This window comes from Balaenoptera musculus, chromosome 9, assembly GCF_009873245.2.
Source record: "Balaenoptera musculus isolate JJ_BM4_2016_0621 chromosome 9, mBalMus1.pri.v3, whole genome shotgun sequence".
Classification (NCBI taxonomy): Eukaryota; Metazoa; Chordata; class Mammalia; order Artiodactyla; family Balaenopteridae; genus Balaenoptera; species Balaenoptera musculus.
Genome location: NC_045793.1, coordinates 59,731,954 through 59,747,583, shown reverse-complemented (window position 1 = coordinate 59,747,583; position 15,630 = coordinate 59,731,954). Strand labels below are relative to the sequence as shown.

Genomic DNA, 15,630 nt, shown 5'->3' with positions numbered 1-15,630 from the left:
TGCGAGGATCAAATGCAAGATGTATAAGAAAAATCCTTGGACATGACCAAGTTCTACACTAGGTGTAATAATAGTTGCAACAGAAGCAAACTTCTTGGAAATTATGTCTTTTTTCCACTTTAGACCAAATTGTTTATCTTTATGTTGTGAATCATCCCCACATGGAGTCCACTGTGGAGATATTTAAATTTGAGGAACAGCAACGTTCTTTGGTACACCTGAAAACTATAAAACACGAACTTCTCAAAAGGTACGGAATTAAAGTATTCAATTTGCGCCTCTGCTGTGTGCTTTGTTTTCTTTAGTTCACAGCCTTTGTTAAACTTTTGTTTTGAAGCTTTTTCTTCTAAAGCTTTCTAAAGGTTCTCATGGTGACACAGCCCAGCACCTCACTAGAAATTGCTGTATTCAGTATTGAATATCTTTATATTCTCCAACTTTTTGAAAGCATTTTAATCCTATAAAGTTGCTCTAATTCCATCCTCCATAACACAACAGCACAGAACCTGCTATTGGGCTCTTTAAACACCCACACCCTTTAGTTGTCCTGGTAGGTTGTACTCTGAAAGCCATACCCATTGGGTGTTATAACCAGCCTCCAGAAGGACCATTCCTTTGTTCAATCAAAGTTTTAAAGTAACATTTGAAAAAAGGCCTGTAGGCATATATAAAAATTCACATTTATTAAGTATTGACTATGTGCCAGGCACTGTGCCAAAATCCCTAATTCCCTTTCACTCTCACAACTGCCTTTAGTAATAGGCATGAGTAAACAGAGACTTAGAGCAGTTTGGGGTAAGTTACTTACCCAAATTACATAATTTGTAAGTGGTAGAACTAGGGTGTAAACCTTGACCCATCTGAATTCAAAGCTGGGCTCTTAATCACTGTGGTGAACATCTTTGAGAAAAATTGTAAGTTTTTTACTGGCTACGTTGCCTGTTTCAAGCCTGTGACGAACAATGAAGAATCTTTTATAAAATGGATTCAACGCTGAAAGACTGGTTCTAAAACCGTAGAGGTTAATCTTTCCATGAGGTAGAAGAGTAGGGAAAGAAAAGGAAGGAAGTTCATCTTCTCTCCTTTGCTCTCTTTCTCAGCAACACATTTGGATTTCTCCCCATAGAATTTGGGGGCAACAAAAGGAGAGGCAGAAGAAGTAAGAGAACTTGAAGTTGACTTTTCCCATGATGCACTGTGCTGGGTTCTGAGGCACAGTGGGGACCAGGACTGCCACTGCTGGGTGACTGAGAAACTGTGGACAAGTCACTTAACCTGTGCTTCAGTTTTCCTCAGCAAAATGGGGATTCCCTCATAGGCCTGACTTACCTACCAGGTGATTGTGAGGGTCAAATGCAGTAACATCACCTTGTGGGAAGAGTGCCTCAGAAAGCATAGCCTGAGGGAAAACTCAAGACACAACTCCTTGGTTAGGGAGTACCAGCCCAGGATGCAGAAGTCAGACACCAGCCTGAGGCAGGGAAAGTGGAGTGTTATGGGTTGAATTGTGTCTCCTCAAAAAGATAAGTTGAAATTTTAACCCCTGATGCCCCAGAACATGACCTTATGTGGAAATAGGATCCTTACAGATGTAATTAGTTAAGATGAGGCTGTATTAGAGCTGAGTGTGCCCTTAATCCAATATGATTGATGTCCTTATAAGAAGACAGACGGACATACAGGGAGAATGCATGTGAAGATGGAAAGTGAGATTGGAGTGATGGATCTACAAGCCAAGGAATGCCTGAGGCTACCAGAAGCTAGAAGAGGCAAGGAAGGATCCACCAGTAGAACCTTCAGAGGGAGCATGGCTCTGTCAACAATTTGATTTCAGACTTCTGGCCTCCAGAACTATGAGACAGTAAATTTGTGTTGTCTTAAGCCACCCAGTTTGTGGTACTTTGTTACAGCAGCACCAGGAAACTCATATGGGAGAGAGTCTATAGCAAATGCATTGTTAAGCCAGCTACTGCTAAGTGCAACTGACTGCTTGAAATCATGGGATTGCCCTCCAGTAAGCAACATAAACTTCATTTCAAGACAATCTGGCCAAGATAAGAAAGGAAGAGGAGTTTATCCAGCCCCCCACCATCTCTCAGTAGTCAGAGGTTTGCCTCAAGGGGTGTTAATTCCTGCACATACCTTTTTACCCATGTGCAAGGCAAGTCTGGTGATATCCTGTGCTTTGAATTTGACACGGAAGCCTGGAAATGGGAGTAAGAGGCCTATAACAGACATGAGGTAAGGCGCTATAAGGGTACACTGTGGAAAGTCTGTCAGATCCTATGCAGAGCTGGTTGAAATAGTGCCAGCTGGAATAGGGCAGGTGCGGCTTTGAGGATCTAAAGAGGACCTTGAGAGGTACCCTGATAAACGCATACCCAAGCATTTCAAAGGGTAGAACAAGGTGCTATGGAACAAATTATGAGGGAATTTAACTTAATCTATGGTGTTAATACTTTTTGGAAGAAGGACTGCATAAGCTGAGACCTAAAAGACAAGTAGCCCAATAACATTGGGAAAGTCATTGTACAACAAAACCTCAAAGTATTTCCTGATTCATCCAAATTTTTCTTTCCTAAATTTAATGTAAACTTGTATGGATATAACTGAATCACTTTGCTGTACACCTGTAACTAACACATCATTGTTAATCAACTATACTCCAATATAAAATAAAAATTTTTTTAAATCATAAATGCCACTAGAAAGGGTGGCACATTAACTTTATTGACAATATTGTGTATTTTACAAAATTGCTGAGTAAAGAAGCTTCACACACACACACAGGTTCAATCTTTTTTTTTTTACATTTTTTTCTAGTCATCATCTCTTTTTTTCTTTTCCAAAATAGAAATGATTGTTTTAATTGTTGTAAGAGTGAGACTTGGTTCATTTAAAAATTTCAATGGTATTGAAGAACATAAATAAGAAAGAATAACACTCATAATCCCACCTATGCAGAGAAAATATAAAGGTCAGGATGAACTGGATCTTGCTACAATAATAGAAAAGAAAAACCCTAGCATCTTTAATGGCTCAAACCCACAAAGTTTTGTTTTGTTTTCATACTCATGCTACATATCCAATGTAGGTGATTCAGGGAGTCAGTTTTATGGCGTCCTCATTTAGAACCCTAAGAGAGGACCACACTCTCATTTATCAGAAAAGTTGCTGGTTACTGTGGAAGAGTGAGGGAAGCATGGTGGATCTTGAACTGCCTCTTAAAGTCTCCCATCTCGGAAGCTACATACATTACTTCAGTTTTTTTTTTTTTAACTCTTTTTTTTTTAACATCTTTATTGGGGTATAATTGCCTTACAGTTGTGTGTTAGTTTCTGCTTTATAACAAAGTGAATCAGCTATACATATACACATATCCCCATATCTCCTCCCTCTTGCGCCTCCCTCCCACCCCTCTAGGAGGACACAAAGCACCGAGCTGATCTCCCTGACCAGCTCTTTATCGGCAACCTGCTCATGAGGTGGACAGATCAGAGCTTAAAGATTTTTTTTCAAAATTAGGGGAATATGGTGGAGCTGCATATTAACAACAGTGGGAAATTACCCAATTTTGGGTTCGTTGTGTTTGATGATTCTGAGCCTGTTCAGAAGGTGCTTAGCCACAGGCCCATCATGTTCAGAGGTGAGGTCCATCTGAATGTGGAAGAAAAGAAGACTCGAGCTGCCCAGGAAGGGGACTGCCGAGATAACCACCTGCAGGGACCTGGAGGCCCTCGAGGTGGGCTGGGTGGTGGGATGAGAGGCCCACCCTGCGGAGGCAGGGTGCAGAAACCAGGATTTGCAGTGGGAAGGGGCAGTGCTCCAAGGCAGTGAATTGCTCTTCACCGATCTTCAGGCAGCAGTACAAACCCTAGCACAGAACGGTGAATTTCTTCAGCCAACCTTTGGTATCTTGGAATCTGATCCTAGTCTATCATAAACTGCTTAAGTTTGTACAATTTTACTTTTTGTGTTAATGGTGTGTGCTCCTTACCCGCCCCCTCCCCCCATTTTAGTCCTTCACTTCCAATTTTGTGGAATGAAATTTTAGGAAAAATGGATTTTTAAAGAAGAAAAAAAAAAAGACTGCATTTCCCTGCTTTACTTGCATATACAGACTGGATTTTTTTTTAACAGTTTCCCCAAAGGAATGTTTCTTGCTTATTACTGCCATTTGGTATGTTTCGTTCATTGGAATATTTCTTACTTATTTTCTACATGTTTCAAAATCCTGGGAGAATTACAGGATTTTATAAACATTTTGAAGGCAGGAAAAACCCAAATTGTCTCTTCTTTGAGAGTCAGGACTACCTTCTGGTGTGGAAAAATTGCCGTTGGAAAAATTGACAATATAGATTCTCTCTGGTATGGTTAAAAACTGAATAAAAGGTGTTAGTGGAGTTTTTCTTTGGATACGCGATCACCAAACAGTTCCAAAACCTACTGTTTTTACCACTGAAATTGAAATTGTGAGATAGGTTTTAAATGTCTAGAATGCAACTGATAAGCTTTTCTTGAACTGTTAGATTTTTTTTTGAAGTAGAGTTTTTTCATGTTTAATTTGTATTTGTAAAAAAAGAAAAAAAAATTTTTTTAAATCTGAGTAACACAAAACCAGAGCAAAACTGTTGTGCCTTCTATTTATCTTTGATTCCAGTCTTGGCAATTGTTTAAAGAAAAATAATAATAATTTAAAAAAACCTAGATTTGTTCTTTCAGGTTCAGAGTATGTTGGGAATTATAGAATCCCTCTTTCACCTGTAAAAAAAAAAAAAAAAAAAAAGTCGCAAGTCAACAGATTTAGATTTGAGGTTTATTTGTATACTTGTCTGTTTTTGCTGTTTCTGTGGAAGGGAGGAGTGAGAAAATAATAAATGGCTAAAAGAAAATCCATCAGGGCAATGAAAAGTCATGTACTTTCTGTGGAATCCTTTAATCCATACTAGTTCATGTATACTTTTTCAAACTGATGAATTTATTGGTCTTTGAGATTTAGTGATTTTAAATAGCCCATGGGGTTTTTTCTTTTCCTCTCTCGTCTCTTTCCTTTTTTTTTTCTTCTTCATTTTAGTGTGAATGACATTGTGGTTCTCGGAGCGGAACAGTTCTATGCCACGAGAGACCACTATTTTACCAACTTCTTCTTGGCACTATTAGAGATGGTCATGGATCTTCGCTGGACTTACATTCTTTTCTACAGTCCAAGAGAGGTTAAAGTGGTCGCCAAAGGATTTAGTTCTGCCAATGGGATCACCATGTCACCAGACAAGAAGTAAACTCTTTTAAAAATTCCAACCCTTTACCCTTGACATTTTCATGGATTCCTTCCCTGAAGAAGTGCTTACTTCCTGAGGCTTAAGTAGTCAATACATGTGTGGAGGGATCCAGCGTGGCCAGGGTTCACAATAAATGTGTGATCTTAAGCCAACCATTGCTCTCTTGCACTTTAGGGTCCCCCAACAAAATGAGGGATTTTGACTCAAGGATATGAGGTACTTGTTCCAAATTCTTATGTGACTAAAAAAGAGTATAAATGCATGATTCCTCTGCCCCTTATGAGGCTAGAAGGTCTTTAATCACTTATACTAAGTTCAGTTACCCAAAAGTTCTTATTGGAGAGGGAGACCCAACTTAGATTGGGCATTGGGATTGTATACGTTTCAGACTTACTGTTATACTACAACAGAATTTTCTATAAGAAGACATTATTTTATGCAGCATAAAATTTTATGAGAAACACTCTTTTAAAGTGTTTTTAAAATGGAAGGTTATTTAAGAAGAAGAGTACCATGAATATTAAATGTAAAGGTGAGATAATAAATAGAGATGATCCCTGTGGAAAACAGCGCTAAGTATTCTTCCTCTTTTTAAAAATAATTGTGATTGAGTTTCATGATCATCTGCTACTTCTTTTCAAGCACGAGTTTCTGGAAGTATAGGCTCTATTGGACTTATGAGAGGTCCACTTACCTCCATTCAATTTAAAGAATAAAGTGTGACTCCTAACTGATGAGACTGAGCCTATATGTCATCTAGAAACACCAATTCCATTACCTTATGGTCATATCTCATATTCAACGCTTACTTAAAGCACTTCAAGAGTATTAAAAATACCAGTCCATTATCTTTTACTGTGGTTTAGAAAGGCATTGTAGTGGCACTTTGAGCTATTGTGAATTTGTATACTTCTTCTCCAAAATAAAAGTTAGTATCATCTCTCATTACTACTTGCTTAAATGTAAATGTTCCTTACTTCAAAGGTATATCTATGTAGCTGATGTATTGGATAAGAACATTCATGTAATGAAAAAACATGACAACTGGGATTTAACTCAACTCAAGGTAAAAGTGCCCTGTCTTCCCACACAACGTGTTCTATTACATTAGCTCCCAAGCTTGACCTCGGAATGTGCTCCCTGAATGAAGGAAATGAGACTATTTTAGAAGAACGTTAGTGAGATTATGCTTGCACTTCTAAAATTCAGTAGCAAAAATCTAATTTCAGGATCCAGAAGGAGCTGGTGGGAGGGAGGAGGTAGGGAAGAAAGTCAAAACAATGTCTTCACTACTTCCTCTTTGTTGGAAGGTAATCCAGTTGGGCACCTTAGTGGATAACTTAACTGTTGATCCTGACACGGGAGATATTTTGGCAGGATGCCATCCTAATGCCATCAAGCTGCTGATGTATAATACTGAGGATCCTCCAGGGTCAGAAGTAAGTTCTTATACTTCTCTAAGCTCACAGGAAAAGCGGCAAGAACAAACAATTTGTTGAGGTGACTTGGGAGAAGTTAGCAGGTCATATGTGATGTTCCAGAATTGAACAAATTCTGCATATGGAAAGAGTAAAGATTTGGGGCAGGATGGGGAGATACAGCCCATTAACCCCTTCAAGTCACCTGGTGACAGTTTAACATCAGTGCTAAACAGCATATCCCATCCTTGCAAAGGCTGTACTTGCTATTGGGAATCATGGGAAAATATAAGCTTGATTATTCATATTGACCCAGATTCCCATATCATAGTTCCAATCAGGATGTAGGCTCTGAGCAGGCCCTAAAGTTAGGCAAAGGGAAAGTCATATATGGAAACATCTTTCATACTGCCCAACAGGAAGCTCACATGAAAGGGTTTAAACGACTGTAGTCTCATAAAAAAATTAGATTTTGCCTGCAGGTTCTATTATATATGATAGTGTTGAAGAATGTCTCATTTTAAAGATGTTATTTTAAATATCTTCTAAAATAATATCATATGCCATTGAATTTTATATGGCATTAGAAACAATAGCATAAAGCATTGCAATTTCTATAGCATTGAGCTTAAGAATAAAAAAATCTCTAGTGAATTTAAATACAGGTATAAATTCTTGGCACACATACTATGAGAGATTTATTCACAAAAATTTATTGAGCACTTATAATGTACTAGACTTTGTTCTAATGCTTAGAAAATAATCAGAAAACAAAACATACAAAGATCCCTGCTGTTAGGGAGGGAGAAAGACAATGAACAATAAGCATAAGAAATAAGTAAATTAGTAAGTTTGAAAATGGTAAGTTCTATGGGAAGAAAAAGCATAACAGTAAAAGGGATCAGGATTACTAAACAGAGGAATGGCAGGTCTTATTAAATATGGAGACTAGGCTATGCCTCATTGAGAAGGTAAGGTTTGAACAAAGAGAATGTTTGAATCTAGGTTTGGGGAGTTGGGAAATTGAGACTCAAATCCCACCCTGGTAATTGGCCCAGTGGGTAAAGTAGAACGTACAGTTATTCTGCTTCCAATATTGCTATTCTTTAGTTTAAAAAAAAAAAAAAAAAGATTTGTTTCTTTTATTAACATATTAGTCACAACTTTCTTTGTTTTGTTTTTGGCTCTGCTGCATGGCTTGTGGGATCTTAGTTCCCTGACCAGGGATTGAACCCATGTCCTCGCCAGTGAAAGCACGGAGTCCTAACCACTGGACTGCCAGAGAATTCCCTAGTCAACAATTTCTTGACAAAAAACAACAACAACCAAAAAAAAAAACAAAACAAAACACCCCAAAACATCAAAAAAATATAAAAAGAAACAAAAGTCCAGTCTGAGACTAGAACCTGAAGAATTGTTACCCTAAGCTACCCTGGCCTCAGATATATGCCCCCCAAAGTGATACATATAGCTTTTCTACAAATGCCCAACAACAATGTCTGCTTTAAGAGAATGAAAATACGACCCATAGAATGATACGAAAATTGTTTAGACTCTTTTTCATGTCTCCATTTTCAAGTTTAATCATTTGTTTATTTTAGATAAGACTTCTTTCTTCACAATCACTGACACCCTTTATTTTTGGTGGGGGCTAATGTTTTCTACATGAGTTCCAGCTTGAGTATTTCCATGTAACAAACCTGAGATAAAGTTGTAGGATCTTCCTCAAGATAAAACAAAAACAAAAACAAAAAAAACTAAATTCTATTTTAATAAGAGATGTTGATATAGACTCATGACTCATGAAATCCTAATCCTAAATTAAATCCTAATTTAATTCACGTCATGTCCTATTTGAGTGAACTTCATCCAGGCTATTTGGAAACCTGAGCACTTACGTATTTACTGATGAGCAAACTAAACTGTGTAAATCCTGAGGATCAATAACAGTACTAGGCAGTGATGTGTCAGATTGAATTCCAAAGTATGCATTCTTTATGCTTCCTTGAGGGAGGGGTCCAGCTGTGAAAACTACCATCTACTGGTTCTGGGTTGTGTTGGCTGGCTAACTGGTTGTCCCTTCATTATCTTGTCCCATGTTTCCCTCCTCATCCTGTATGCCCAGTCAAAGGCAAGAACCTTTCCACAGAGGGAGCAACAAGATTAGATAAGAGCATTCACGGTTCTTACCTCTCTCTATAAAGTCCGAACTATCAAAATTGTGTGAACCATCTGTTGAGGAATTTGGCTAATGTGAGATCACTAGTCCACCTGACTGACTAGATATCATTAGGACACTGATACTTTCATCAGAAGAAGAAAAAGAAAAGATTGAAGATGTACGGATTTTAGCTTACTGATTTCTGAGAAACATATTACTCCTGGAGTATTTGGGAAGGAAAACATCTCTGATGGCTGTTTGTTCATAGTCTACTAATGAATGATCTTTCTTGACAGGTACTTCGCATCCAGAATGCTTTGTCTGAGAAGCCCAGGATAAGCACTGAGTATGCCAACAATGGCTCGATGCTTCAGGGCAGCTCTGTGGCTTCTGTGTACCAGGGGAAGCTTCTCATAGGCACCGTATTTCACAAAGCTCTGTACTGTGTACTCTAGAGTCCAGATATTCCAAAAAGTCTACATGTTTGGTAAAAGTAAACCCTTAATTATATGATAACTAGAACTGTAAGTAAATGACAATAAAAATAACTAAATAATAAATTTTTATTGGACACACCAATAAAATTGTGTCCGGCTTTTCTCATGGATAGAAGAAGCAGAGAGATTACGTAATATCCACCTAAATGCAAGTCAAGACAGTGACAGTCCAACAAGAAATTAAACCTCTTAATTCTTTTTATCTACCACCCCCAATATTCTTTCTACAATAAGATGAGTGAGCTGTGGTAAGTGAGGTGTCCAGCTCACCTAGGGCTCCTTGGCAACTGTGTGGCAATTAACCTCCTGCAACTGTGATGTTCTGAGCCTCCTGCAGTCCAGACCAGGAGAAAAGCTAATGTTCAAATATTTACAATTCCCCCTCTCTTCCCTCAATTGCACAAGGCACAAACTGCCAATCAAGTGCCCAGCCCATGGATAAAAGCAAGAATTGGCATCATGTGACTGCCCAAAGTCCTCCTTGAACTTGCATTCTCCCAATGTAGACACAGGAAATCAGATTCTGGAAAATCTGACAAAGACAGACCACACTGCCTACTTTAAGGCAGGGCAGAGCTAATCTGATCTTTGTAACAGGTCTTTATTTGTAGTGATATCTGTATCTGAAGCGTTGTAATCAGCTTGGCTCTGAACCAGGAGATGGGGCCTCAGGACTGTTATCCTCATCTGCTTTATACGTGCTCTTCTGGTTGATTCAATAAACACTTATTAAGCAACATTCCATAGACCTGGCCCTAAAGAATCTGAAATAAATAACAGTATTGTATTGAAATCTTGTCTTAAGGACAAAGTCAACCTTAGTTTGATGAGAATGAATAAAAGTGTCCCTTTCTTGGTCAAAAACCAGGACAACCTTTAGGAAATCATTAACGGGACTTAGTATACACAAGCACTCCACCCCCTTCCTTTTTTGTGACTTTTGCTTGGGAGTGGTTGGTTGATTTTTTTTTTTTCTCCCTGGGGATGGGGTGTTGGGGTGACCTTTTTATTTCCTAAGTCATTTTGCTCAGTTAGATGTAAGTTTTGTTGAAAAGTTTTGTAGCTGGGTAAAATTCTACTTTTTAGCCCATGTAACCCTTTCTGATTTAGACAGTAGGATTGCAGTTTCCATTGCTTTAGGGGATGAATGACTCAGCAAAATGTTATAGTCAGTTCTCAGATTTTAATTTTGAGAAGACTAACCATTAGGGGGACACAGAGAAAAATAACTAAGAGCGTGTATACAGCCGGTTTTGGAAAATATGTCTTATTTTCTGTCCTTAACCCTTACAACTACAAATTAGATAAAGTTTACCAGACTAGGCAGGACATGGAGATTCAGAGATGAGAAGAATAAGAGTATTTAGAGGCTGATGTGTTCCTAAGAATTTGCCCTGGCTTCTTCCCAGGCCAATTTAGGAAAGGCTTCATGATAAAACTCCCAGAGAGATTTGGGGGATCTCATTGCCAGGGACCAATATGTCCTTTCACAGTGAGGGCCTGGAAAGTTACAAAGCTCTGGAGCTTCCCTTCTTGTAGGCACTTCCAATCTTTATGTGATTATCTTGAGCCTCTTCCCTCACTTGGCTTGGGAGGGAGAGGGATTGCCCCTCACAATAGATGCTGCATTTTGATGATTCCTTGTCTTTTCTTCCCCAGTCTTTCTGTTTAAATTGTCAGAGATGCAGGTAGGGATACTAGGGTGATGAAGAGGAGGTGGTTGAGTTCAGGAGAGAAAATAGTAAAGATAAGTGCAAAAACCAATGTGGTAGACAGCTCCAAGATGGCCCCCAATGATCCTTAATTTCTGGTATTCATTCTCTTGCACAGTTCCCTTCTACATCAAATATGGCTGATCTGTGTAATCAGTAGGATATTCTAGATGTGATGTGTGAGTGTCAAGGCTAGGTTATACAAAAACACTTCCATTTCTATTTTGCTTACAAAAAACTGTGCATCGTGATAAAAGTTTCTGATTGTTTTAAGATGCTAAGTTCTGGAGTAATTTGTAATGATAGTCAAAAATGAAACAGAAAACCACATATAATGCAGAGATTAAACAAAAGCCAAAAGTTCATTCTTTAAAAAGATTAATAAAAACTAATACACATCTGGTGAGACTTGCGAAGAAAAAAGAATGACTCAATTATCCAATGTCAGAAATGAAAATAAGACATGTAGATGCTATAGATAATAGAAAGATAAAAAGAGGGGTTAATGAACCACTTTGTGCCAACAAATGTGAAATTTTTATGAAAAGAACAAACTCTTAGAAAAAAATATAACACTCTATTAATTGGGGTAAGGCTGACCTACTGTAACATACAAAACAAAACGTACAATGCCTTTAAAAAAAAGGATGATCTATTTCTCTTTTATTTTGCAGTTTTCAGGAGAGTGATTGATGAGGCAGCTTCCCTTGATGGGGTCATCCAGAGAGATCACTGATCAGAATTTTGCAGGAAAGAGAAAGCACACTCAAACAGGGCTGTTGAGAGAAGTTCTTTCAGGGGACTATTGACACAATGGTGGGAATGTAAAAAAGAAACTAACAAGAAAAAGTACAGCACTCTATTGTTAGCAATGGAGTGAGAGAGATTGTGGGGGGGGGGGGGGGGGGGGGGAGTCCAGGGACTCTTTCCAACCCTAGGTTTGAAGGAACAAGGGGTAGAAGCAGTTACTAGAACCAGAAGAGAGTAGATAAAGTGGAGACTCTCCCAATAGATGCTCTGGTCATTGGTAGAAAGAGGCAGCTAACCTATGACAACTCAGCAGAGACAGCAGAGGGAATAAATATCTTGACTGAACTCCCCTTCCACCCTCCCAACTAGAATCCAGAAGGCAGGGAGCTATTAATGGAGCCCAGAAAGCCTCCAGGACACAAAGCAATGGGGAGTTGCATAGAGAGTGTATCTTGAGCAGCAATAGCTTCATCTTATTGCTGCACCATTGCCTAGGTTACTATAGTTATCTGCATGGTGGAAGGTAGGTCACACCCATGTCTGTATTTCATCAAACTGGAAGGAGAAAGAGGTTGGAGGATGTCAGGGAGAAATACCCCATGTCTTAAGGCCTAGAACCAGGAATGGTAGTCATTATTTCTACTCCCTTACCAATGGTAAAAACTAATCACATGGCTGTACCTAACTAACTGCAAAGAAAAATGGATGATGTAATATGACTGGAGAGACATATGTTCAAGGAGGAAAAAAAGAATAAGTTTTAGTGAACAATTAGTGGTCTGTGCCACAGTCCACCTTTTGGCCAACAAATATCCATCTGCACCCTTCTCTTACACATTAGTTCCCTCACCAAGAAATATAACCCCAAATTCCATGCAATTTCTGCATCCAGCTCAAAGCACAGGATCTCTGGGTGATGTTTGGACCTCTGCATTAGGTCCAGATTTGGCTGCATGAGGCAGCTTAGAAAATAAAATGATTGTCCCCACAATACATCCAACTACAATGGTTGAGTATGAGCAGAATAACTAATAATAAACACTCCTAGCTAAAAAAAAAGAAGACGAAGAAGAAGAATAGAATATACTCAGTAGTCGCTGGTCCATAACAATGATATTATTCCACCAGGGAGGAAATGAGGTGGTTACTTGTCTTGGCAGTGGTGTATTTTCCCATGTCCTCTTTGAATCCAAATTTTGCCCTTTCAGAATTCTTTCTGGTACATTACACTATAAGGCCACATCTAAATTGAGTCTTGGAAAGACTGTGTAATTTTAATAGCCTCCTTCTTATAGGTGTAGGTTTGAGAATCTGAGGACATTTCCAGGCCAGAGTTTTGGTTGCTTTTGAAATGTAAGTATCTTAGAAATCTGATAAGCTTCTGCATCTATTTGTTTCCAGTAATTGCCATGTGCCAGCAACAACATTCAGATTTCTTTTTGGAGCATAGTTTTTTAGCCTACTTTACTTCCCGGTTTCCATGTCTACCCACTTCTCTCTCCCTCATTCAAATGCTGTCTCCTTTGAGGCCATCTGAAGGAATAGGTAAAAGGAGGCAATATAATCTCCCACAGGGCTGGCTCCCTTGGCTTTCATGACTGGGAGGCATTTAGGAAATGCTATGAGCTGTAGCAATTTTACTTCCTGGTGTTGGGGCACAGAACCAAATTTCTAGACCTTCTCTATAGCCTCTGCTTTAGGCCTGCTAGTTCTTACCTGAGCACATAATTTTATTACTGTCCTCTACTAAAAACATTAAGGAACAACCAACCTTTACATATGAACATTCTGGTTGGTCTCTGGGGAAATGGCCGGTCTTTCAAGTTACTGCAGGAAATGGTTTTATTAAATATTTTTGCGAGGAACATTACAAGAATCTCCAGCTTTGTAGCCTGTGATGTTTCTTCAACTCTAACCACATATTTAAGGTTACTTTTAGAGCCACTTCTAGGTTCAAATTCCTATATTTTTAAGGTCACGCTAAGCTGTTGTAACAAAGTGACCTCTTATTTAGTGGCTTAAAAAATATAGAATTACTAAAAGATAGTACATCATAGTGGGTGAGAGCACAGATTGCGGAGCCCAATTTTCTGGATTTGAATCCCAGTTCAGTTACTTACTAACCGTGCAACTCTGGCCTTCTCTGAGTCTCAGTTTTCTCTTCTTCAAAATTGAGGTAGTAAGAGTAACTAGCACTTAGGGTCGGTAAGAGGATTAAAAGAGTTAGGATATGTAAAATTTAGAACAGTACTTGTTATACGCCAGTGTTATATACACGCTTCCTAATTTTAAAAAGTATTTATAATCTCTTTCACGTCAGAGATCTCAGATGACTGTTCCTGAGACAGATAAATATGAAAACTCTGATCCTTGTGGTACTCCAGGGGTCTAGGAGTTTTCACGAAGGAGCATGTATTCTGCAGAGCATTAACATCTTCATGATCAATCATCATACTGGATTCCATTATATTGGATTCCATCCCATAGAAAAGGGAAAGAGAGTGTGAGGAGACAGGCCAAACATCTTCAGACCCAACCTGGAAACGGCACTCCTACTGACATTCTATTAATAACAGCATAGTCATATGGTGACACCTAATTGGAAGGGAAGCTGGGAAATTTAGTTTAGCTGGGGAGCCTTATGCCCAGAGAGGAAGGATTTGGGTAGGTAGCCAGTATCCTCTATCATAGTTCCTTAAACTGACTGAAGAAGAGTTTGTAAATCATTATAATTCTATTACCGTTAAAGAAATTGAGTTTGTAATAAAAAATTTTCACACTGAAAGAAACTAAATACTAGAGATAATCAAGTGTTAATAAAGTTGAAATGGATAAACACATTGTAGTAAATTCATACAATGAAATAGTATACAGCAATGTATACCACAACTAGAGCTATTTGCAACAACATGGATGAATTTCACAAATGATGTTGAGCTAAAGAAAATCAAAATTAATACATGTGGGGTGATTTTATTTGGGTGGAATTCCAAAAAGGGCAAAATTAAACAATGTTGTTGGGGGATACATGCTTAGGTGGTTACATTAGAGAGAAGAGGAAGATGATGGTTATCACAAAAGTTAGGGTAGTGGTTTCCTCTAGGGAAGGCGGGGGTTGTTTGTGGTCAGGGTAAGATACATAGGGAAGCTTCTGGAGTACTAGCACTGTTATGTTTCCTGACTTGGATGGTGGTTTGCATTGATATTTCTTTATAATTATTCTACAACTGTGTATATATTTTTTATACACTCAGGTATATACAATGTATCTCACAGTAGATTTTTCATGCATATGGAAAAGCTAAGAACAACTTCAGAAAATAAAAGTGAAGGGCAGGGATAGATCTAATAATAAAAACAGTTTAGTATTTGTGCAAGAAAAAACCAAATAGACCAATGGAATAGAACAGAGATCTCAGAAATGTATTTCTGTCTGGGGAATTCAAATAAGATAAAATTAGCAGCACCAATTAATAGGGTAAGGATGTTTGTTTAGGAAATGGAAGTGGGAGAACCGACTCACACTATGGAAGGACATAAAATTATGTCCTACCTGCCATCACTAGGTAACTACCAACCAAGGAGCAACTCTATAACCTTTAGAGTTAATAGGAGACAACATAGGAGAGTATCTTCATGACCTAAGGATAGGGAAGGACTTCTGAAACAAAGTTTCAAAAATATAAACCCTAAAACAAGAAAGTTGATTGAATGAATCATCGAAATTAAGGATTTCCATTCAGTGCAGGACACCATTGACAAAGATAATAGATGAATATCAGAATGAGAATTATTTGCAATGTTAAATTGACA

At 38.4% G+C, this 15,630-nt stretch overlaps 1 protein-coding gene across 1 annotated transcript in view; it reads left to right on the top strand.

The window, feature by feature from the left end:
- The window catches only part of PON3 (paraoxonase 3), a 32,190-nt gene extending 22,402 nt beyond the window's left edge, over nt 1-9,788 (top strand). The window contains exons 5-9 of the mRNA XM_036864292.1: nt 124-250; nt 5,075-5,275; nt 6,264-6,345; nt 6,590-6,718; nt 9,155-9,788. Coding sequence (XP_036720187.1) covers nt 124-250; nt 5,075-5,275; nt 6,264-6,345; nt 6,590-6,718; nt 9,155-9,313 — 698 coding nt within the window. The 3' untranslated portion in view covers nt 9,314-9,788. The remainder of the gene's footprint in view (nt 1-123; nt 251-5,074; nt 5,276-6,263; nt 6,346-6,589; nt 6,719-9,154) is intronic.
- Nucleotides 9,789-15,630: the final 5,842 nt, after the last annotated feature.